Source organism: Ranitomeya imitator, chromosome 2, assembly GCF_032444005.1.
Source record: "Ranitomeya imitator isolate aRanImi1 chromosome 2, aRanImi1.pri, whole genome shotgun sequence".
Classification (NCBI taxonomy): Eukaryota; Metazoa; Chordata; class Amphibia; order Anura; family Dendrobatidae; genus Ranitomeya; species Ranitomeya imitator.
In genome coordinates, this window is record NC_091283.1 from 823,014,147 (window position 1) to 823,040,538 (window position 26,392).

Sequence of the window (26,392 nt, forward strand, 5' to 3'; positions counted from 1 at the left end):
CCCAGGTGAGACTTATTCCAGAAAACCATGGTTGTGCTGTGTCGTCTCCGGAAGCTTTGCTGTGGTTCTTGAAGCAGCTTTTACTCTATACTGTAAAGTATGACGAGAGAGCGGCTTCTTAGTAGAAGCCGCTCAAAGAATGAGTATGTCACTTCTTTACCGTATCGAACCTTGAAGCAACTAAACGACAAGACCGAAGACAGAACATGTGCACAGCAAAGTCATTTTGACCTTGCTGTGCATTAAGTTCATTTTACATGGTGCTTTTTCAGGTGGTTTCTGGACAGAATCCGCCTGAAAAAGACATTGTGCACATTCCTGTAGACAGAGGTTTTTTTTTGTAGCAAAATCTGAGCTGAAATGCTCCAAATCCTTCTCAAAAACTAACTTGGACTTTCCGCTCAGTTTCTGCTCCAAAACTCGGCAAAAAGCCTCAGTGTGCCTTAAAGCCTTAATGTCAGATGACAATATATATGAAAAGTGCTTTTCTTCAAGAGGACACGTCCATAACATTGATGGTACATTCACGCCCTGATCAGTTTGAAGGACAGTCAATGGATGAAATGGCGCACGGTTTATAAGAAATGAAAAGGGGCCGTGATGCTCCGCTGCGTGTAACCTCCTCGCTCCTGATCATGGATGAAGTTTTCAGCTGTTTGAGACCCACCAATTAGAAAGTGGACGGCGTATTTTAGCAGTCGGTCATAAGTGGCTCCATCAGTCATTAATTAGTGCTGCTTATATCAATATGTCTAGGAGGAAACTTAAAACAAGGAGGAACCCAAGTAAATACGAGAGGAATTTACAAACTCCGTACAGATGTTGTCTTTGGTCGAATTCCAACCCAGGGCTCAATTCTAACCACTGGGCCACCAGGCAGCCTACAAGAAAGGTCTTGCATCTAAGAAAACCTCTTTGCTGTCACAATGTATCAGACGTATGCAAAAAAATATATATAATACCTAGTGCCGACAAATCCATAAATCCGTATAATCAATGAGCGTTTTCTATTTGTGTCTCTGTGCTCCGTCTCCTGCTCCTGGTCTTACGACATCCCACATGTGCCAAAGTATCAAACCTTATAAAAGAAAATATTTGCACTCACCGAAGCCTGCGCTCACCTGCAAATCTACAATGTAATCCAAAATATATATCATATATAGCAAATTTAATTAATAGAAAAATAAGACCCACAAACAAAAATTTCTATATAATTAAAGGGATATAACCCGTATAACCTACCTATAAAATATGGGGTGAGACCCTTTGTCTATTAACACCTCAGATAGCAAGTTAATAAAGGTATAAAAAGGAACAATAATGAAGCAGTAAAATAAAACACAATTAACACAAATATTAAAAGCAGCGCAATAATGTATCCAAATACGGATAAAGTGTCGTAAACCGATACGGCAAGAGGGCGAGGAAATACAGGGACAGCGACCCCACGTGCTGCGCTGCTCGGTAGATTTTGGAGTAATTTTTCTGGATTGATTGGATAGAATAAATTCCCCTGTATCCAAGTATCTGTTTTTTGCTTTTTTACATGCGACCTGCCTGGCCAGTAGGGATTTTATAAATGAACCACACCTTTAAATGAATTTTCCGCTCGGCACATTTTCGAGGCTTGGGCTGAGTTTTCACATCTCCTGGCTACATTTCTGTTCCATTTTCTTGAGGTCGTCTCCTCTTCTACATGTCCTGGTCTTTCGTCCCTATTTGTATTTCTCCTTTAGTCGTTTTTCTGCCTTCTTTCTATATTTGTACATCTTTGCATGCAGATGCTCCTGGACTTATGTTGCTCTCTGCATTTCCCGTGTGTGGACGGTACGGGGGCCGTATTCCAAGATCTGGAACCAACTTGGGTGCGTGTCTTCTTTTCTTTGTGTCACTACTATTGTGGGGGAGGTTAGAAAAGCATGGCGGCCTCCTTATAGAAACATTTACCGTCTGTGTGTAATATACAGCTAAATGGGGCTGAGCTGCAATACCAGGCACTGCCTATAAGCCAGTGCGGCGCTGTTCCTGATGGGATCCATGTTGTTTTCTAATCTACCCTTTAAAACAAAGTTCCACCCTCAGGAGCACACTGTTCCCCTGCCCTTTGGAGTTTCTGCTTACCAGGGGGTGTTGATTTCCTGATGATTGACAGTCTAGTCCAGCGGCATTGTTAAACCTCTTCTCCGATCTGTTCGCTTTGTCTCTGCAGAACCCAAGGAGCGGCGATGATGATTATTATTATTATGTCCAGAACCATAAATCCAGACAGCCTCTGAACGGCACTTGCAAGTGTGTGCTGCACTCCTTGCATAGGAAACCGGCCACTACTGGTAGAGTGCAGAGGTAGCCAGTAACCTAGGCAATGAACAGGAAACTATGGAATTTAAAATGACAATTACCGTACCATGTTTGTAAACCCCTAACAACGATGGCTGGTTTGATCAGTCTAATTTGTGCTAATCTGAATAATTATTGGTCATATCTAGTGATTTTTCTTTGTTATATGTCACTTTGCTACCATTGCATGGAAACACTTTTAGGTGGCAAGTGTTTGGTGCAGTAGGCAGCTGCCTACTACACCATTGTGAGGGGGCACAAATTATGGATTTCAAAAACAAAAAAAACTGTGCAAAGATGATGTTGCGCCTGATCCAGCTGGATGTTGTGTGTGAGTGGATGATCATGATGTAGATGCCAGGGTATGAACAGTGATGGAATGTAATTGAAAATGAGGTATATATGTATAGACCATTTGCCCTACTAGGGTGGGGGTGGAAGAAAATGAGGTGTATGTAAAATTAAATATCCAAGTGTTAGGGATTTCTGTAAGGGGGTTATCTAGAGTACTATATAAGCAACTGTAAGAGTTGTTACTCTTCAGATTAAACTTTTTGAAAAGTTTTGATTGGTTGCAGCCACTATTTGGTAGTTTTGATCAATGAGGGTCCGGGTTCAGAGACACTGCCAATGAAAGGAAGGGGTGGAAACCCTAAATGTATCCTGAAGCGGACACAATGGAAAGTCTCCATCTTACTGATTGGCTTGCACTTACTGATGAGCTGGGCGATTCTGCCGCGTCCTTGGAGGTTCTCAAGACCCAAACTGATCAAAACTAGTAAACAGGGCTACAAAGGTGATACTAAAGTGATTAGTAAAGACGGACAATTGTTGGAACACACATAGGACTTAGGTAAATTGTTTATTATTTGTTACTGGTAATTGTATCATTCATGGTAGTTTTACAGTTTTCTGTAGCATATAAACTTCAGTAATTGGATATTCTGTGCAAAAGTATGAAAAATTAATTCCATTTTTTTTATATTTATTTTAACTGTACGGTCTTTCAAGCCGCATATACAGGGGACTTGGGGTATTGCATACATATCATTGTTTGTTTCTTCATTAGTCCAGTAATTTGTACGACGTTCAGGCCCTTTTATTTTGCTTTGTTTTGATGCCCTGGTGGAGTTGTAGAAAGGTGGTTGCATAGTAAGTGGGGTCAACGCAGGCTACATTGTTATTTACTGTATTTTGTATTCACAATTACTATTTGGGGATCTTTTTCTTATCGTCAATTGATCACCATTAGTGATAAATTGTTATTTATTTGTCTTTACAATGTAGTTTTTGTACAATACCACCCAAAATTTGACTACCCGTCTCTGGTGAATACCCGCAGAATCTCCAGAACTCCTATTTTGGGGCTTATTTACATAGACTCAACACTTCATTTTGTGTGATTTTCTGGGTCGGTCGAGAGCGATGGATTAGACTTCAGACCTCCAGTGCAGCCTGGACAGCTCCATAATGCAGAATTGTGCTGCCGAACAGGCATCATTGGGTGCGCTACATACTATGCACTATGGCAGGACATCTCTGGGGTCCGGTGGGGAATACCGCACCTTCACTGCGCGGATAAGAATAAAGTAGCCAAAAGTGTAAAAATCAGAGATGTAGGGAGGTATGGTAAAGGAACTACAAATGGAGCCCTATTTTGGCTGCGTACAAAGAGACGTACGGTCACGTGCCCGGAAATACAGGTGGCAATAGGCAGTGAGGACCAACTACATAAAGAAAGCGATTTTACCCCATGTCATGGGCTCAAATTACAGTATAATTTACCACCTAACTTTTAAAGATCAGAGAGATGCGTTTTGCAGTTTTATTTTATTTTTGCCACAACCTTATCCTCACTCTAATGTCCTTTTTTGTGTGCACCCACACAGAAATAGTGCCCCTCAAATTCCTTTAGTGTACCCACTCGGTTTGATACCCTTATTAAGGCCCTCAATCAGTATGATGCCTCGCCATACAGTATGATGCCTTAGAGATAATTGTGATTACATTATGATGCCTCACAGTATCCCTGCACAATAATCCCTGACGCAAGCATTATTTAACACCACGTGCCTCCCCCACAGCATGATGCCCCCAGGGGAGCAACCATAGGGTTCCCCGCTCCAGTCCATCATTATAGTCAACAGTATGGCGACCTAAAACCGCATATACAGTTTACAGCGGGACATGCCACCTACCTCCCTGGAGAGATCCCCAATCTAGGACTGTCCCCCTGGATCGGGGACATTGTACCATGCGTGTGCACATCTGTATAGAGCGCCATGGGAATATGCAAGTCTCCACTTCAACTATGTCAACTCTGTTTTGCCCATTTAGTATCTGTTAAATCTTGCGTTGAGTTAATATTCCCTAAAACAATGCGATCCGCCTATTGGGGTACTCGGATACCCCATTACTTCCCTACTGCTTTACTTTCATAGTTTAGCTCCACTGAATAATCGGAGCAGTATTAATCAGGTTTGGTTATAGAATTGTTATTTTAAGAATTTTTCTACAAATATATTCTTCAAACATATAAAGGATAGAGAATATTGCCATGAACGTTTAAGATGATTTCCACTTTGGACAATATTCTTTAAATAAAAGGGTCCTCCGACTATAAGCCGATCACAGTGCACATTGCATCCACATCAGTCGTGTGTATCGTATGGAACACGATTATAAAAATGTCACTTCCTGATCCTTCACCGGTACGGCATGCGACATTGTAGGAACGGATGGCTGCCCTGGATGCCATGGACAGCACATTGCCTGCCAATGACGGCACGGACCTGTGACATAATCGGCTGCTGGTTCCCATCAGGAACATGACTGGTGGTAAAGGCTCGCAGATGTTCTGGCACAGCTACCGTCCTGACTATGCAGGTTCGGGCTCGCCTGCCTCCCTCGCCGTCTGCTGGTCATGAGCAGTAGAAGACAGGTTGTATCTTGAACAGTTATAGTTGCTGTATAGTGTAGATCTGAGCTGGAAACAGGAGGGGTTTGGCAGAAAATGTTAGCGCCATTCAGCAGGGTTTAATTATTATTTTAGTCCAGACTGCCTTATAGTGCCAAGATAATACTGCCATACACATACCACATAAAAGATAGAGCCAGGCAAATACTGCTATGTACAGCAATACCGCCATATAGAACAAAGATACTACTGCCAATTAAAGTCTAAAGACTATATACCGTCATATAGAGCCAAGACAGTGCTGCCATGTCCAGCCCACATAATACAGCCATATAGCCAAGACATTGCTGCCATGTACAGCCCAAATAATACCGCCATATAGAGCCAAGACTGTGCTGCCATGTACAGCCTACAAAATACCGCCATATAGAGCCAAGACTGCGCTGCCATGTACAGCCCACATAATACAGCCATATAGCCAAGACATTGCTGCCATGTACAGGCCAAATAATACCGCCATATAGAGCCAAGACTGTGCTGGCATGTACAGCCCACATAATACCACCATATAGAGCCAAGACTGCGCTGCCATGTACAGCCCACATAATACAGCCATATAGCCAAGACATTGCTGCCATGTACAGCCCACATAATACAGCCATATAGCCAAGACATTGCTGCCATGTACAGGCCAAATAATACCGCCATATAGAGCCAAGACTGTGCTGCCATGTACAGCCCACATAATACAGCCATATAGCCAAGACATTGCTGCCATGTACAGCCCAAATAATACCGCCATATAGAGCCAAGACTGTGCTGCCATGTACAGCCCACATAATACCGCCATATAGAGCCAAGACTGCGCTGCCATGTACAGCCCACATAATACCGCCATATAGAGGCAAGACAGTGCTGCCATGTACAGCCCACATAATAGTCGTATAGAGCCAAGACAGTGCTGCCATGTACAGCCCACATAATACCGCCATATAGAGCCAAGACAGTGCTGCCATGTACAGCCCACATAATACTGCCATATAGAGCCAAGACAGTGCTGCCACGTACAGCCCACATAGTGCTGCCATGTACAGCCCACATAATACCGCCATATAGAGCCAAGACAGTGCTGCCATGTACAGCCCACATAATACCGCCATATAGAGCCAAGACAGTGCTGCCATGTACAGCCCACATACAGTCATATAGAGCCAATAAACTGCCGCCATGTACAGCCCACATAATACCGCCATATAGAGCCAAGACTGTGCTGCCATGTACAGCCCACATAATACTGGTCCACAAGGACAGGGTCCTCTCCCCTCTGTACCAGTCTGTCACTGTAAACTTGTTTACTGTAAACGATATCTATAACCCTGTATGTAACCCCTTTCTCATGTAAAGCACCATGGAATTAATGGTGCTATATAAATAAATGACGATAATAATAATAATACTGCCATATAGAGCCAAGACAGTGCTGCCATGTAGAGCCCACATAATACCGCCATATAGAGCCAAGACAGTGCTGCCATGTACAGACCACATAATACCGCCATATAGAGCCAAGACAGTGCTGCCATGTACAGACCACATAATACTGCCATATAGAGCCAAGATGATGCTGCCATGTAGAGCCCACATAATACCGCCATATAGAGCCAAGACAGTGCTGCCATGTAGAGCCCACATAATACCGCCATATAGAGCCAAGACAGTGTAATACATATTCCCCATCATCCATTCTCAGACACACTAATTATTCCTGTATCCCGGATCCAGCGTCTCACTGAAACCCTCATATGTATGGCAGCACAATGGCATCGGTGCAGAGGACTATTCAGAGCCTCTCTCCAGCAATCAACCCCTAATCCTTCCAGGGTGAGAAGACAATGATTTTCCATTCCAACCTGAAGATTTGTGTGACTACGCTGCCAAAATTCCATCTTTCCTCAGCCAAACCGATAGTTCGAGTGCGTGGGGGAGTGATGGCTGTCGGCGGTATTCTTTCCTGTATCTCTACAATAATGGCTTTTATAGCTACTTTAGCAGGTTTTTGTTTGGCTTATTTTTGTTACTTTGATCATCACCTTTTTTTTTTCTTATTATACAGGTCCTTCTCAAAAAATTAGCATATAGTGTTAAATTTCATTATTTACCATAATGTAATGATTACAATTAAACTTTCATATATTATAGATTCATTATCCACCAACTTAAATTTGTCAGGTCTTTTATTGTTTTAATACTGATGATTTTGGCATACAACTCCTGATAACCCAAAAAACCTGTCTCAATAAATTAGCATATCAAGAAAAGGTTCTCCGACCTATTACCCTAATCTTCTGAATCAACTAATTAACTCTAAACACATGCAAAAGATACCTGAGGCTTTTATAAACTCCCTGCCTGGTTCATTACTCAAAACCCCCATCATGGGTAAGACTAGTGACCTGACAGATGTCAAGAAGGCCATCATTGACACCCTCAAGCAAGAGGGTAAGACCCAGAAAGAAATTTCTCAACAAATAGGCTGTTCCCAGAGTGCTGTATCAAGGCACCTCAATGGTAAGTCTGTTGGAAGGAAACAATGTGGCAGAAAACGCTGTACAACGAGAAGAGGAGACCGGACCCTGAGGAAGATTGTGGAGAAGGACCGATTCCAGACCTTGGGGAACCTGAGGAAGCAGTGGACTGAGTCTGGTGTGGAAACATCCAGAGCCACCGTGCACAGGCGTGTGCAGGAAATGGGCTACAGGTGCCGCATTCCCCAGGTAAAGCCACTTTTGAACCATAAACAGCGGCAGAGGCGCCTGACCTGGGCTACAGAGAAGCAGCACTGGACTGTTGCTAAGTGGTCCCAAGTACTTTTTTCTGATGAAAGCAAATTTTGCATGTCATTCGGAAATCAAGGTGCCAGAGTCTGGAGGAAGACTGGGGAGAAGGAAATGCCAAAATGCCTGAAGTCCAGTGTCCAGTACCGACAGTCAGTGATGGTGTGGGGTGCCATGTCAGCTGCTGGTGTTGGTCCACTGTGTTTCATCAAGGGCAGGGTCAATGCAGCTAGCTATCAGGAGATTTTGGAGCACTTCATGCTTCCATCGGCTGAAATGCTTTATGGAGATGAAGATTTCATTTTTCAGCACGACCTGGCACCTGCTCACAGTGCCAAAACCACTGGTAAATGGTTTACTGACCATGGTATTACTGTGCTCAATTGGCCTGCCAACTCTCCTGACCTGAACCCCATAGAGAATCTGTGGGATATTGTGAAGAGAAAGTTGAGAGACGCAAGACCCAACACTCTGGATGAGCTTAAGGCCGCTATTGAAGCATCCTGGGCCTCCATAACATCTCAGCAGTGTCACAGGCTGATTGCCTCCATGCCACGCCGCATTGAAGCAGTCATTTCTGCCAAAGGATTCCCGACCAAGTATTGAGTGCATAACTGAACATTATTATTTGATGGTTTTTTTGTTTGTTATTAAAAAACACTTTTATTTGATTGGATGGGTGAAATATGCTAATTTATTGAGACAGGTTTTTTGGGTTATCAGGAGTTGTATGCCAAAATCATCAGTATTAAAACAATAAAAGACCTGACAAATTTCAGTTGGTGGATAATGAATCTATAATATATGAAAGTTTAATTGTAATCATTACATTATGGTAAATAGTGAAATTTAACACTATATGCTAATTTTTTGAGAAGGACCTGTATACACCCCTGATTATTACTTTTGTTGTTGTTTTGCTGTTTATCTAGTTTCAGCCAGTAATTTCAGTTTTACAAATCTAGATAAAATTTTACTTTTTTACAAATTTTTATTGTATTTTTTTATTTTTCTTTGTTTCTGTGTTTTGCTGTTTTAGTATCGCATTGCTGAGTAGTCTCAGGTCCTACATACCAGAGCTGCTTTTTTTTTTTTTTTTGCCTCTCGTTTAGCATAACAAAGCCATTTATCCAGTTTTGCTGCTTGGGAAAACCAAACCCTCGTATGTAAATAGGGTACGGCTCTACCCAATGAAACTCAAGGACTCATCAAGAGCTTCTGGTCATATGACGCTAGTTACTAATTAATTCTGGAATCAGGTGGGAGAGGTAGTCCTTGCTTGTTGATTGGCTTCTGGAGAGTAAAGAAAAAAAAAAAGTGAGGGTTTGGGTTTCAGGGAGAAGGAGCAGAAGGGAGTGTCTGCAGGTATGCTGAAAGCTCAGGAGATACAACTTTTCCTGGCCAGAGAGTAGACCTTTCAATGGAGACTTCTTTTCCACATTGTGGATCGGGCATTCATACTTTCTTGCATTGGCTGAAGTGTATACAATGGACTTGTCATAGTTGGGTGCCAGCTCAAGGCTCCTAGAAGAAAAGACATTTCGAAGGATGTGTGCCTTGCAGCATGAATACCGCACATCAAGGACACGGTCTACAGTTCCTGGGAGAGACCTACAAGTGCCAAGCTGGGAGTATGAAGACTGCCAGAACTCGGGAAAACGTAGGCTTCCTGAGGAGGACAGGTTATACCTGGAGCAGCGGTATGCTGAAGAACATAGGACTTTGCCCATGAGAAAAGAACAATATTATTACGAAAGCCGAGCCAATGAAAAAGTGCCCAAGGACTATAGAGAATCTGAAGACTACTACTACAGAAGATCTCAAGAGGAGAATTATGACAGTAGGACAAACATGGACAGGTATTATGATACTTTGGAGAACATTCGAACTAGTCCTGTTAAATATAGGCATGATGGCAGGCTATATGGAGACAGGCGCCCCCGTCATGATGGCTACAATGACAATAGATATTCCTATCAAGACCCCAGAGAACTAGATTCTCGATATATGAGGAAATATGACACTTATTGTTCTGATGAAATCGAAAACGATGATCGATATTATCGGGACCGTCACCAGAGAAAAGTAGACCGGTGTTACGAGAAGGAAATGAGACATAAGCCTTTGGAGAAAAGGTACTCCGACCAAGATGTTCGAGATTATAGAACTGACCCTTATGTGGAACAGAAAAAGATAGATTATGAGCAAAGGGATTATAGAAGGGTAAAGGACCATTACCCAAGAGGTGAGAATGTTTGTTCTTCTCGGTATCTAGAAGTTTCAAGTAGCAGATGTAGACCCTCCGAGAGGGACTTTGTGGATTACAAAAGAGATAAAACAGAACCTGGACCAAAAGGAAATTCTAAGAAGACCAATACACGGCGTTATGATTTCTTACCATTGGATATTGATTCTATTGATGTAGTTAAAGATGAGCGGTTGGTAGACCGAGATTTTGAGAAACAAAATTATGACCGAAGTCGGTCTTTAGATTTTGAGGCTGAGCCTTCTACCTCATGTAAACGCATGGCTTATGATTTTGAGTACAATACTCCAGAAGATATTGACCTGTATCTTAATAGTGATGATCTACAGGAAGACTACCTGGGCAGAGATGCAGTGGATGACCTTTATCAAGATTACAATGTGTATAAAAATACTAATAAACAGCCAAAACTCAAGAGAGACCAATATGGAAGTTCTTGGGAAGATCAGAAGACGACTGATGTAGCTGATGGTCCTTATTATAGACCAGAGAGGAGTGATGTTTATCACGAATTTGATTTTGAAGATGAGAAATCAAGTAATGGGTCTACTAAGGATGTGGATTCCAACAACCATGGAGTTGAAAATACAGCTAGGAAACCTCACAGTAACGATCAGCCAACTCACAGGAAAACCGAACTGGAGTCTAGAACAGATTCTATGAAACGCAATAGCATTTACAGAAGGACGGCCCCAAGCAGTCTACGGAATTCTGAATTTGTCCAAAACCGGAGGAAAAAACAAGGTATTTTTTTTTTTTTTTTTTTGTTTTGAAATGGGAACGTTAATATAACTTGTAATGTCCCTGTCTCACAGCACAGGGCCTGGACTGCTCCTTCACTATATAGGTGTACAGCTTCCGTGTTCTGCTGCACAGGCCTCAAATGTGCACGGAAATATTCTCCTTTAGGGTATGTTCTCACAGTTTGTTTGTTTTTTACATGGATTTTGCAGAGGATCTGCTTTAAAATCTACCTTAAACTGTGAGAACCTATCCATGGGAGAGGCATATGGGAATACAGAAGAGGCTTCTTGCACCTCTATGGCCTCAGTGCAAAAACTGAGCCATAAATTGTCTGTGTGCATGAAAAGCACTTAAAAGCACAGATTATATTTACCAATGTGGTTAACCTTTAGAAGTGGACTATGTATGTGTTGCCAGTTACTTTTCCAAGTCATGTTATGTGCTAAGCTGGCGGCATGTAGTATTTCAGGTTTAGTTTGGTAGGCGTGGGTAGATACTGTTAATGTTGCTGTGCAGTTAGCAGCAATGATCCACCACTTGCAGTTGTAAATTGTGCTCGTAGCCATTGAAGATCTTTTGTGTTTTAAAGTCCCTTGTAAATCTGTAAATTATAAGTCCTTGAGTTACCATCTTCATATTATTTTATGTATTTCTAATGGTCCCTTTTTAGATGGGGTGATTCAGGTGCCCATTACTGTGCCTAAAATTGGACTAACCTCGGTTACCCAATCGAGCCAGTGCAACCCTGCTAATATTCTAGATTCCAGAAAGACCTTCAATTTCGCATTAGCTTAGATATAATAGGTTCGTATGCTGCTCACGAGTTTGGAAAAGATGTCTGAAACCCACATTTTCCCAGAATTGGTCATAATAAAGTACATTTTTAAGGTTTTCTTTTTTTTTATAGTATTGGCAGATATTGTTGGCAAATACCACAGTTTTGTACTTGCAGCTTGACAAAACTGATGAAGAATAAGCACTCCTTTAAAAAATGCACAAATGTAGTTTTCTTTTTCGTAGTACATCACTGTGTGCATGAATGGCGCTGGCTAATTGTGCATGTTTCATCAGAGGTACCGTATTCTTTGTTTTATTCTTGAAACAAAATGTGTAGATGGAAGCAAATTTGTATTGTTTCTGCTCCCCCTCCAACTCCAAAATTAATCAGCTTCCCTTGAATTCACCTCTCGCCCCTTCCTCCCCCTCGCCTGACATACTTTCACTGACTCCTCCTCTCCATCTCCAACTTTCTTTGTAATGGCAGTGCAGAGATGTCAGGTTGCATCATGCAATGTTTGCCAAAGGGACAATGCTGTGGACTGATGGTAGCACAGACTACCACAGTCCTAGTAATGAGGAAAATGGAGCAGAAAATTACTTTGTAACTTTTAGATGTACGGTAATAATTTCCTTTACTAAAGTTAGCAAACTTCAGGAATACTCACCTCCTGGTGAAAAATAAATGTGTAACTAAACTAAAAGTTCTGCAAACTTTATGTAAGGTAGTTATGTAGTGATTGCTCAAGTGTCTTTGTCTCCAGTGGGGGGTTGCAATTTCTTAGTGTATGTTTATTAGCAGCAAAAATCCACGAAAAATGCAGCCAATCGCTAGAAAAACGCATCAAAATCCACATTTAATTTAGCATTTTAATTTAATGCATTGTTTTTTTTTTTTATTGCAGAAAATGCTGTGCTTTTTAAAAGCCAAGCGTGAATACGATTTTAGAGATGTCATTCATTGGCGGCTATTGTGAAATGCGATTTCCCCCAAAACTCACATAATGGGGGAAAAAAAGGATTGAAGCGCTTGCGTGTCAACGAGCTTCAAATCTGGCCATACATGTTAGGCTACGTTCACATTTGCGTTGTTGGGCGCAGCGTCGTCGACGCATACCGACGCATGCGTCATGCGCCCCTATCTTTAACATGGGGGGCGCATGGACATGCGCCGGTATGCGTTGTATTGCGTTTTACGACGCATGCGTCAATTTGACGCACCAGACAGGGCGCGGACGACGCTAGTTGTAGCGTTTTCCCTGCGCCAAAATTCATGAACATTACTAGTTTATGTTAACGCATGCGTCAAAAAAACGCATTGTTGTGTTATGCGTTGTTGGTTGCGTCGACGACGCTGCGCCCAACAACGCAAATGTGAACGTAGCCTTAGACTATGAGGGTCTGACGGTATAGTGTGTATGGGGGCACTGGCCAAATGGTCGTCAGAAGAGATGTTCATCAGGCATGTCCCATTTCAGATTGCATTGTTCTCCCGAGATCAGCCGCCAGGCCGACGTTTCCGGAGCGCTCAGCCAAACAATATTTCAGCCGACAGCTGTCTAATGTGTATGGCCAGCCTAAGAGCATGTTCATACTCTGCATATGCAGTGCAGGTTTTCCGCAGCAAATTCTGCATGTTTAAGGCTGGTTTCACACTTGCGTTTTAAAACGCAGCGTTTTTTAGATGCATGCGTTTTTGCATTTAAACGCGTTTTGACGCGTTTAAACGCGTTTTTTCCTGCGTTTGCGTTTTTTAAACGCATGATGAGAAGTGTGTGACAGCTGCCAATCATAAAAATCAACTAGAAAACCCACTATAAACATAAATACCTAGGGTTAGGGTTAGGATCCCTAGTAACCCTAGGGATCCTAACCCTAAAACCCAAACCCTAACCCAAACCCTAACCTTAGGGTTTGTGTTTTAGGGTTTGTGTTTTAGGGTTGGGGGGTGGCTTATAAGTGTGTATTCTTGTGTTTTTCTATAAAAACGCATGCAAACGCATGTAGTTAAAAACGCATGCGTTTACATAGACATCAATACGTTTTTTTGCCGCGAAAAAACGCATGCTAAAATTACTACATGTTGCATTTCTGCAACAAAACGCATGCAGATAAAAAAAATGCATGCGTTGCAAAAACGCGTCAAAATGCATGCAAAAAAACGCATGCGTTTTTAATGTTATGTATAGGGGAAAAAAGCATGCGTTTTTTGTGTTTTTTACCAAAAAAAACACAAATGCGAAACTACCCTTATTTCCCAACTTTGGGTAAAATTGAAAATGAATGCTACACCAAATATTGACACATTTCAGATTTCAGGCTAAATTCGCGTGTTTTATGTTTGGTACAAATTTTATTACCGCCAATCTGCAGCATAATCTTCATTTGTTACACGTTGATTTTGCAGCAAATTTCACTTTTTACATTTCAAAAGGGTAAAATCTGTCCTGAATCCGCACAAAGAGTTGGCATGCTGCGGATATAAATATCTGCACCGCAGGTCAATTTCCAGAAGGAAAAGATCTTCAGTGTGCGGCTGCTGAGCGGTGGTACTACAGTGCGAATTTTCTGCCCGAAAAATCCGCACCAAATAAGCAACGTGTAAACTTATCATTAAGGATCGTAAATTTTGCTTAGAAATTTTCATCCATGTGTAAATGAGGTTTGTTGAATTATTTGGTGTCACACACACAAATCGGCACCAAACATGCAACATATTTACTAAAACCAGCCGGACCCCCTGGTCAGTTCACCCCAAAGCTGGGTTGGTTCTGCATCTCCTGTATATAACTGGACACACTCTTGTGCTCCCAAAAAACTGCGTAGTCCCTGCACTCCTCTCTCTGTACTTTGCCCCTGTTTTTCTATAACTCAACACAGTGCTGAAGTTTTACAAATTATCTCACTTTAACGGCACTGTGTTAGTACCTGGCACTAATGTGTCTCCTGCCAAGTGCCTGTGCAAGCAATGAAGGAGACGTGGCCCATTCATTCAGCCGATCGGTGGGGATGCCAGGAGTCCGATCCTTAAAGGAGTATTCCCAGCTCCAAGATCCTATCCCAATATGTAGTAGGTGTAATAATAATAATATTAGCAAATTCCTGCAAATAGAAATCTAGTATAGTTCTTCTGATTCAATATGTCGCTTAACCAATCTGCAGGGCATTGCAGCAGCTTAGGTATTCCTAGCTAAGTAACTCACCATAGATACCTAAGCTACTGCAATGCCCTGCACTTGTGGATAAGTGACATAGTGAATCAGAAGAACTATACTACATTTCTAATTGGGAGCTATTTGCTAATATTATTATTATTACATCTACTACATATTGGGATAGGATCTTGGAGATGGGAATAACCCTTTAATGATCAAAAAATGTTGTCCTGTGCAAAGGATTGGTCTCCTATAGCAAAGTTTTGAGTAACCTTTACACCAAGTTCTGGGCAGGAAGTTTTGAAACCTTCTTATTGATTAGATTGTTGTTCTTCTACATAGCACTGACTTCATACCGGCCAGTTTCTCCTCACCCTTGACAAGCATGCGACTTATAAATGTTTGCTAATTAGTCACTGAGCAAAAAAAAAGTCCGCTCTTTTACGAGAATGTAATCCTTAAGATTCTTTATTTCAGGCTGTAATTATGGAATGATGTACAGATATACGGCACTCGCCTGTCTATTGTGTCCTCAGAAGACACAGTCTGAATATTACCAGAATATGATCGTTGGGAAACGCTCCAATATTCCATAAAACGTTTCATTTAGCGTTTCATATAATTACAGATCATGGGTTTATTAGACAATTGCATGAAGGACAATTCCCCAATTATACTTTCGCTACTATTTCATTAATAGACCACAAGAGATCGTCATTTTGGGTAATATTCCAGGAGTGTGCACGTGGCCATTTAAGATTTACTTCTTGTGAAATAGGCAATTATTTTGTAAAAGAAAACTGACTTTATAATATTTATTGCAGAAGTAATATGAGAATATGACACCGTATTATTCCTAGTGCGGAGCTTGAGGGGTTATAGAACTAGATGTTGGCACTCAATGGACCCCAAAGTCAGTATTCCTGCCCCTTCAGGCCCAGAATGGGCATAACGCAATAAATAAGTTATTTCCCTGTGTGTTCCGGAGTTTTCCAACAATCCACAAGATAAGTGTCTGATTACTGGGACCATCGCCGATTGTGAGAAATTGAATCCTCTTGAATGCAGGTGTGGTCATGCTGACTTGCCATCGCTCCACAATCGAAATATAAAAAGGACAGCGCCACACCAGGAAGTGACAGACAGTAACTTTCTTTATTCTGCCTCCTGCGGCGACGTTTCGGTCCGTGGACCTTTTTTAAGCGCTTGAAAAAGGTCCACGGACCGAAACGTCGCCGCAGGAGGCAGAATAAAGAAAGTTACTGTCTGTCACTTCCTGGTGTGGCGCTGTCCTTTTTATATTTCGATTGTGGACTCTTTTGCTGGGACGGACCCCCTGGTGTGGACGAGCGCCCTGATGTCCATGGAGACGGTGTCAGTATTGGGTGCGGTCTAACACATTTGTTGGATATTTGCCATCGCTCCAGTCAATGTCTATGGAACGGACAAGCGCTGGTCTTTGTGGTCCCCATTATGGGCCATTTGAAGGTGCTGATTTTGGTGGGTGCTCAGTTACCTCCATGTTTGTACAATGATGGGGACGGAATGGTCGTCGGTACAGTAGTTCTGAGCCCATACAGCAGTGGTCCCAACTTTTCTTGACCCATGAGCCACTTTCAGCTCTGACAGATGGTTGCGAGCTAGATCAGAGCCCCCTGAGTAGTGACACCCAGATCCCCCTATTACCGGTATAATGACATCCAAAGCTTCCTCCATAGAAAACTCACCGAGACTCTGTCGGTGGCCCTGTCAGGGCAAATGTCCAAACCTTCCCGGAAATGAACTGCAATTATGCTGTAAACATTAACAAAACTGCCAAATAGACAAGTTGCATGCAAGTCATGGTCACATAATGTTAGGGCTAGCGGAACGCACCAAATAATAAGACAGATAGAGTAAGTTGCGTTCACAGCCTGGGGTCCACTGTGCAGAGATGGAACCTGCTGCCAAGTAATGACGAACTATATGGCGGTACAATGTGAATACACACACGGGTTACAAATGTATACTAGCGCATGGCCGTGCGGTCATGCGAAGCTTATATAGCTGCAGCACGTTCAGGACCTTCCAATAAAGGACCAATGGGAAGCTGCCACAGAAGTTTAGCACCTTCTGGACCTTCCAATAAAGGACCAATGGGATCTGCTGCAGTATCTGAGCATGTGACCCTCGATCTCCAGCGGGAGATCTTGCCCTGGGCATGCTCAGAAGGGGAAAAGCAGGACTTAGTCCCAAAAGTGTCTGCTCGCCGCTGCCCAGCATTGACTTCAATGGCAGAAGCAGGAAAAGCAGCAGTAACCCTATGCACAGAGTGAGACTGAGCAAGACGCTGGGACCGATGTCTCCGCTGAGCAGGCTCCACTGCGGCTGGAGAAGAATGGGAGACCGCAGCAGAGATGGCCCGAGATTCCCCCTGTGCAGAGGCGGGAACTCGACCCCTAACACATATGACTTGCGTTTGTGTTTGCCACTTGTATCGCGTGTGACTTACGACCGGCCAACTTAGAGGGGTTGTCCACCTTTTGTGGCCAACTTTTTTTCTTTTTCTTTTCTTTTTTAAATATGTATTTGGAACATAAATCTGCTGAGAAGCGCTCAGAAGAAGAGAGGCAATAAAAGGCAAATTTTTTAATGAAAACCAATTGGGGGAAAAAAAGTCCCCAAACCCTTTAAGTGCACATTCTCTAACTGTCATGGACATCAGCATTGACTTGCCATCATTATATGTTCGCTGTCCATTCTCGAGCCTGATCCTCTTTATTCTTTCCATAAGTAGCAAAGTCGCAATAACTCCACTTCTCCACCTTCTAAGTCCAAGACTTCTTGCCGTCAGGGCCGTCTGCGTGTAATGACCAGAGGTCCGAATAAGATCCAGTGAGTCACAAACCAAGACCAAGGCAGAAATCTCCAACGGTATTTACTCAAAGGCAAATTAATCAAGGTAATATGGAGAATATTAAGGCAGATGCACCCCAAAGATACACTAGCTCAGCAGCAGCTGAAATCACTGTGCCACTCAAAGGTCTCCTGAGAACTGTGTACTACAACAGACTAGTAAGAAATTTACCTTACAGGCAACTAAAAGCAGGAACAAGTGTAAATTGAATGTAGTGTTATTAAGGGAGCCCCTGGAATGGCACATTGAGTATAACTTACACAACTCTAATATAAGATACACCTCTAAAGTAACAACTTAACACTCTGAGCAGAGATACCCGGGTATCTATAACTATGGTACCGTATCCTGAGATGGATTTCCTCTCAGGCAGGAATCCGCACAGGCTGCAGCCAGTTCATATTTTCAGCGCCAATAAGTTACAGCAAACTCCTCTTGTCTTGTCTTGTCGGCCGATGCCGAGCCCAAACGCCGGGGACTTAGTTAGTGGTCTCACGATGTAGTCCCTGCTTCTGTAGCTCCTAGGAATGCTTCCACGACAATCCGTCCGTCTCTGTATCAGCCGTCTGTCCAGACTTGTTTCTCCACTCAATGCACAGGGAATCCACAGACTTCCAAATACGTACTGGGTTCTTAGTAAAGTCTCAGTCTTTTGTTAAATAAAGGGTTAACTCCTCTCCAGGAAACGTTAGCCACACAAGTCTCTCACAGAGTTAAACAAAAGGTTAATTCTTCTCCAGGGGAACGTTAGCAACAAAAAGTCTCTCAAAAGCTTCTTTTCCTCCAAAAACACTTGCAGTAAATCCACACAGTCTCTCTTTAAGATATCACAGCAGCTTCTCCTTTTGCTTCCCGCCTTTTTCTCTCTCAGCTCTCACTTCCAAGTTTCACTTTACACCCGAGACACTAGACCCCACCCAGCAGCACACATTGTCTCTGGGAGTTTTGCACGGTCTGTTCTCTTCTGCAATAGGCAAAAACCACAGGGTCCTAGTGCCCTCTCAGTGGGACTACAGTTCACCCTCTTACATGCCACCCCACTAGAGGTTGGCGTCCTCGACATACCTTCCCACTCAAATTCATCTTGAGCATATCGCTGAGGCGGTATTCCTGCCGTAGATCGTGTAGTTCTCCTGAGTCCTACATCAACAGGTGCGACCTTAGAGGGAGCTAGAGTCTCTTCCATGGTCGTGTCAGTGGGCGTAAGTGGAGTTGTCTCCTCCTGCGGCTCGATGTCCTGTGATACAGCGTCAGGACCAAGCAGTTGACCTGATGCACTCTCCTCAACAACATCCTCCATATCCCCAACATTCTCATCACCCGAGGCCAGATCGGTCACAGGGGGCAAATAAGCAGGCGCAGGAGTAAGCACACCATCAAACTCAAGATCATTCAGAGCTTCCGCCCCTTGAAACATGGCCTCTGGCTCTAGGGGGGTAGGCGCCGAATCTTCAAACCAGCACCGCTGTAACATGTTACGATGCAAATTACGGGTTGGCCCCCCTGTCCCCACCGGTTTGACCTCGTACACTGGAATCTCAGGGTTCACCTGTTTTTTTATCAGATACGGTATCGCCTCCCATCGGTCACTCAGCTTTCCTGACCGTCGTTTTGTCCTCACCAACACTCTGTCTCCCGGAGAGAACAGCTCTGTTTGTACAGGTCGCGTGTCCTTATGGACCACCTGGCGAAGGCGGTCACCCACCACCTGATGCACCACCCTCAACCGCCGCCGATGCTCTCGTACCCACTCGGATGCAGTCCGAAGGGGGGCGGAGGAGGGATCTGGCATGCTCAAATCCTCAATGTCTCGGCCAGGTCTACCAAACATCAACATGTGTGGTGAGTAACCAGTAGTACTGTGCACCCTGTTATTGTAAGCCCACATCAATTCGGGGAGATACTCAGGCCAGCATGTCTGTTGCTGACTCTCTAAGGACCTCAACATTTGCAACAGGGTCCGATTAAAACGCTCACACGCCCCGTTACCCTGAGGGTGGTAAGGCGTTGTTCTCGACTGCTCGATACCATAGAGCTGGTGCAACTCTTTCATCAGCGTTCCCTGAAAGCAGGCCCCTTGATCTGAATGTATTCTCTGCGGACACCCGAACACTTGGAAGAAATGTCGGCACACTGCCTCAGCCGCCGACTTGGCCGTCTGATCTCTTGTCGGCACCGCTACAGCATACTTGGTAAAGTGATCTGTCATCACCAGGCAGTAGGAGTACCCTGATGTAGAGTACCCTATCAACACGTAGTCAATCATGAGTAGTTCCAGTGGAGCTGAAGTCTTAATAGACTGTGTGGGAGCCCGCTGCTCAGGGCTTTTGTTGAGCCCACAAATTCGGCACTGCCGACACGCGTCGGCCACCATCCCTACAGGAATTATCAGTTGGTACCGATGCTGCAGCTCCGATGGCAGGTACACCTTACGATACAAAAGACCTTGTTCCACACACAATTTATCCCATTGTCGAAGGAGTTTCATTCCTTCCATGGACAACTGAGCCTTGTCCTCTGCACTGGGCCAGGCCTTGTTTTGTACCCAACGGCGCACAAGTGCAACGTCCGGACACTCATCCTGGACTCTTGTCCAATCTGAGGGTGTTTTACCCAGGACACAGGGCATCCCGGTGGCCACCCCACTTGAGTGTACCACACTTTGGAAGATAGGTATTTGCCCCAAAGCTGGAGTTTCAGTATCCTCAAGTTGTTCATCAACATCTTCCCCGGATGACCCAAGGGGCACTCTTGACAATGCATCTGCATTGCCGTTCTCTCGACCAGAGCGAAATTTAATGCGGTAATTGAACTTGGCCAGTCTGGCGACCCACCGCTGCTCCAACGCCCCCAGTTTTGCATTCTCTAAGTGAGCTAGCGGGTTGTTATCTGTCATGACTAGCACCTCAGCTCCTGTTAGATACTCGGCGAAGCGTTCTGTCATTGCCCACACCAGGGCCAGCAATTCCAGACGGAATGAGCTGTAGTTAGCCGGATTTCGCTCGGAGTCTCTTAAAGATCTGCTGCCATAAGAAATCACTCGTTCTCGGCCGTCCTGCACCTGTGCTAGTACTGCCCCCAACCCATGAAGACTACCATCGGTATACAACAAAAAAGGGGTGTCAAACCGGGCGTAGGCCAGCAATGGGGCACTCGTTAGGGCGGTTTTCACTCCATCAAATGCCTTTTTCTGTAGGGGCCCCCATGGAATGGGGCGATTTCGAGGACCCAGCGCTGTCCCTCTCAAAAGTTCATTCAAGGGACTCACCACTTGTGAGAATTTAGGCACAAACCGCCGATAGTATCCTGCTAGGCCCAGGAAGGCCCGCACTTCTCGCAGGTCACAAGGAGGTGGCCACTCTTGTACCGCCTTAATCTTACTGGCTAAAGGTAGTACCCCGTCCGGGGTCACCAGATGCCCCAAATATTCAATCTGGTTTCGTAACAGCTGACATTTTTTTGGCTTTATTTTCAGGCCGTAGCTCTTGAGCCGCCGGAGAACTTGACGCAGCTTCTCCAGATGATCTTCAAATGAGGTTCCGAACACCACAATGTCGTCCAAATATATCAGGACTGATTCAAAATTTAGATCACCCAAGCAATGTTCCATCAGGCGTTGGAAGGTTCCCGGGGCGGTAGCGAGGCCAAAGGGCATCCGGTTGAACTCAAAGAGCCCCATTGGCAATACAAACGCCGTCTTGGCCCGATCTTTTTCAGCCATTGGGACCTGCCAGTACCCGCTTGCCAAATCCAACGTTGAGAAATACTTGGCCCGACCCAGGGCCGACAGGGATTCTTCAATACGGGGTAAAGGATAGGCGTCCCGTACGGTGTGGGCATTCAATTTCCGATAGTCCACACAAAATCGGAGTGTCCCATCCTTCTTGCGGACCAAGACTACAGGGGCCGCCCAGGGACTCCGGCTCTCTCGGATCACTTGGTTGTCCAGCATACTGGCCACCATGCTCTTCACCTCTTGATAGAGCGCCGGAGGAATTTGGCGATATCTTTCTCTAATGGGTGGAGTATCCCCCGTTGGAATCTCATGCTCAATCGTCTGGGTACACCCGAAGTCCTCTCCATGTCGGGAAAAGGTCTCTTGATGTTCCCACAAAACTCTCTCCAACTGCTCCAACTGCACGGGGGTCAGCTTCTCCCGATCCACTCCCATCTGCTCCATGATCACATGAACATTCCATTCCTCCGTAGGAGGTTCAGTCCGGCCTACCTCGACCGCGAATGTCCAGGATGACTGTTGGTCTGGTCGCAATTCGAACCCTGCATTTTCCGGCACCTTCTCTGCCGGTACGAACAGTTCAGCCAGTATGGTCCCAGCGGGAATTGCAACAGCTTCATCTAAAACATTGATGCATCGGACCGGTACTCGTCCATTCTTCACAATCGCCAAAGAACGGGCCACATGTACCTTGGCAAATGAGGAACCCTCTCGGGCGGGCTCAAGTAGCACTTCAAGCCCATTCAATCTCTGTGCAGCTCCCACAGGCAGCATTAAGAGTTCCTCTTGTCTGGGTCCCAGCCGGATCGGGGCCCTCGAAGTCACTCGGACCCGGCCCACCCGGCCACCTGGGACCGCACTTTTCAGCAAGTCGCAACTCAGCACTAGACGGTGTAGAATTCTCTGTGTGGGTCGGTGTCTTGTCGCACGGGCCCAGTATCGGGGTCCTTCACTGGCATACATCTGGTGATTCAAATCTCGCAGCACGTTCATTCCGAGCGTCACTTCCATCCCTCTTCTAGGGGGGTGATCCACCAGTACTACCCCTTTCTGCCCCAACTCTTTTTTTTGTTTAAATAGTTTTTTTATTGAAAGCAAACATGCACAATACAATTTATGCACTGTCCAGTATTTTACAAAAATTTTAACATTTTCCAAACCCCCAACAATCCCAACCATACCCAAACCTCCCCCTCCCCTGACAGCTCCTTCCCAGTTATACTTTTGTTACCAGTATTGATGGTTCCTTGAGCCATTTGACTCACTTATGTTCGCTTGTTCCTCTAGCACTCTCTTCCTTTCAGAGGCTCTCACTCTCCCATTTCCCATAACTACTCATCCCAGCTCGAGCCACGGAGACCACATTTTGTCAAACGTTTCTATTTTCCCACGTCTTTTATAGACCCCCTTTTCCAGATTGAGACCATGTTTAACATAATTCAGGAATTCACCCCTTGTAGGCGGTTCCTCCTTGATCCAGTTCCTTGCTATTACCTTCCTTGCCATGTATAATAGCCTAGCTATTGCTATCTTCCAGATGTTATCCACTCTAATTTCCTCTACATATCCTAGTATACACACTATCGGATCTCTCGGCACTCTGCATTTATACGCCCCTTCCACACGGCTCATTACCACCAACCAGAAAGCAACCAGTCTTGGACATGTCCACATCATGTGGTATATTCCTGCATTCCCAGTCTTACATCTCGGGCATTCAGAGTCAGCACGCAACCCCGCTCTGCACAACACTTCCGGTGATTTATAGACTCTGTGCAAGATGTACAGCTGCGATAGTCTATACGGCTCGCTCAGCGACACTCGTGGAACCGACTCCAACACCGACTCCCAGGTTTCATCCTCCATTGGGCCTAAATCTCTTTCCCATTTCGCTCTCGCTTTTAAAGGGAAGTCTAACAAATATGCATGTAGAAGGTCCTTATAAAGGGTGGTAATGACTCCCCTTGTGGACCCTTCCCCACACACGTATTCCAGAACTATGTCCTCTTGGATCTCAACACCACCGCCCCTGTTTTGAGCTTTAAAAGCATGTTTCATCTGAGCATATTGATACTCCCCAGTCGGTCTCAGTCCAAACTCCCCTTGCAGCTGCGAAAAGGACTTTAATCCTCGTTGTTGAACTATCTGAGCCACCAAGTGGATTCCTTTGGCCCTCCACTCCGCCAGCACTCCAAGGGCCGCAAACTCAACCAAATTATTATTAAACCATATCGGTGTAAATTTAGTCAGCCCCGTAACCCCCCGAATCTGTCGCAGTCTGGTCCATAATTTATATATCAAAAACATAGTTGGGTATAATTTCCCCAATACTCCCAAGGAACCATCCTCCAGACACTGCGCTACCGGTCGTCGGTCTGTCACCCTCTCCATCAAGTGCTGTACCGCACTGGAGGACACCTCCCGTGCCCAGCCCTTCAAATGTTGGCTCTGGGCTGCAAGAAAATATAACTCAGGATTGGGTAAAGCCAATCCTCCATCTTCCTTGGGTCGCTGAAGCGTCTCCAGGCGAATACGTGGGTACCGCCTCCCCCATATCAGACTTCTAAATAGAGCATTAATCTGCCGGAATTTCCCACGTGGAATCCAAACTGGCGCGTTATGTAGGACGTAGAGTAATTTGGGCATCAGAACCATTTTAATTAGATTAACCCTCCCCACCACCGATAAGTGCAATTTATTCCATGCATCCACTTTTGCTTTAAGGGCGCCCACGAGAGGTGTCAAATTCCTATACAGAAACTCTGTAACTGGCATCGAGATCCATATTCCCAGGTATCTGAAAAGGGATACTACCCTAAGCCGCCCCTCTCCCAATGGCTCACTTCTGCTCTCCTCCACCCCATCCACCTCAAAGAGGACCGATTTATCCCAGTTTATCCTCAATCCCGATAAGTCTCCAAATTTCCCAACGATCTCGATAGCCCCATTCAAGGCTTCATCCGGGTCCGCTAGGAACAGTAGGATGTCGTCTGCATATAACGCAATCTTCTCCTCAACACTCCCATAACTGAACCCAGGGACTTCATCCGACTGTCGGATCTTGGCGGCCAATGGCTCCACAGCTAAGGCAAACAGAAGGGGCGACAGTGGGCAACCCTGCCTCGTACCTCTGGCCAGCTTTATAGGCTGAGAAAGTTCCCCATTCACTCTAATTCTAGCTGTTGGTAGTGAATATAACAGTTGAGTCCACGCCACAAATTGCGGGCCAATACCCATACATTTCAACACCCGCCAGAGATATCCCCACTCCACACTGTCAAACGCCTTATGGGCGTCCAAGGATGCAATAACCCTTCGGCCACAATTGTCAGACTTCAGCTGCAGGTTCATATGCAGCCTCCGCAGATTAACCGCTGTAGATCTGTCAGGCATAAAACCAGACTGATCCGGATGCACAAGGTTAGTAATGACACTAGACAGACGGGTAGCTAACACCTTGGCCAAGAGTTTGACATCAATGGTTAACAGAGAGATTGGCCGATATGACTCAGGCTTCCCCAGATCCTTATCCTCCTTCGGAATAACCACTATAATAGCCTCCCTCATAGATGCTGGGAGATACCCTTTACATCCAGCCTCCTCCAGTACTAACTTTAATCTGGGAATCAGCACTTCCTCCAAACTTTTATAGATTTCGGCTGGTAACCCATCAACCCCAGGTGCCTTCCCATTGGCCATAGACTTCAGCGCCCGACTCAGTTCCTCCTCGGTGATAGGGGCATCGAGGCTCACCCTATCCTCCTCACTCAATTTCGGAAGACCCAGACTCTCAAGGAAAGTCTCCGTATCTCCGGCTGACTCATTGACCCTGGAGGAATATAAGTCCGCGTAAAAGTCCGCAAAGACCTTTATAATATCAGGTGTTTCAGATACCCTGCTCCCCCCATCCGAAACCAACGAGTGTACATATGAGGTACTACGCTGAGCCGCGGCTACCACCGATAGCATGTGTCCCACTGTTTCTCCCTCCTGAAAATAAGCCACCCTCTGAAACTCCCGCTTCCTTTCAGCTTTTCCCAGCAGAATCTTTTCCATACAATTTTGCGCTGTTCTCAACCTTTTCTCTGCCTCGGAGGTCCCCAGTACTACCATCTCGTCCTCCGCGGCTTTCAACTCTTCCAATGCCACTCTCTCCGCTTCCCTTGTCCTCCTCTTACACCTACTAATGTCTCTAAAAAGTAGCCCTCTCAGGTACGCTTTCATTGCATCCCAAACAGTCAGAGCATCAGTACTCCCATCATTTAACGCAAAGAATTCCGTCACCTCCTTCCCTATACCGTCCAAGTCAATACTCTGTAACCAGTTAGGATGGATCTTCCATTCTCTCCCGCTTGTAGTCCGTGTCCCCAACAACCTAACCTCCACCTCAATTGGACTATGATCCGAAAGGGCCCTCGGCAGATAACGCACCTCCCCCACCATTGTGTCCAACAGGCGGTTACCCAGTGCCATATCAATTCTGGATAGCGTAGCATGAGCCGGCGAATAGCACGAGTATCCTCTCTCCCCAACATGTCTGACTCTCCATAGATCAATCATGCCTAATTCACGCACATAGGTTCCAAATGTTGTAGTGTGCCCCTCCGACCTATTCTGGGCGTTCTTATTTTTATCCCAAAAGTCATCGCATATATTGTTCAAATCCCCAATAATTAAGAGTGGCAGTGGTTCCCATCGTTCCACCCTCTCCAATACCTCCCTGATCTTCT

General features: G+C 44.9%; 1 protein-coding gene across 2 annotated transcripts in view; it reads left to right on the plus strand.

Moving 5' to 3' along the window:
* DNMBP (dynamin binding protein) overlaps positions 1–26,392 on the plus strand; it is a 124,732-nt gene that overhangs the window by 57,665 nt on the left and 40,675 nt on the right. Inside the window, exon 1 of one of the 2 annotated variants that reach the window (XM_069753973.1) lies at positions 9,446–11,098. The exons of the other annotated variant lie outside the window; for it this stretch is intronic. Within the exon in view, the coding sequence (XP_069610074.1) occupies positions 9,637–11,098 (1,462 nt within the window). The 5' untranslated portion in view covers positions 9,446–9,636. Of the gene's footprint in view, positions 1–9,445; positions 11,099–26,392 lie in introns of those variants that run through there. 2 annotated transcript variants of the gene reach the window in all.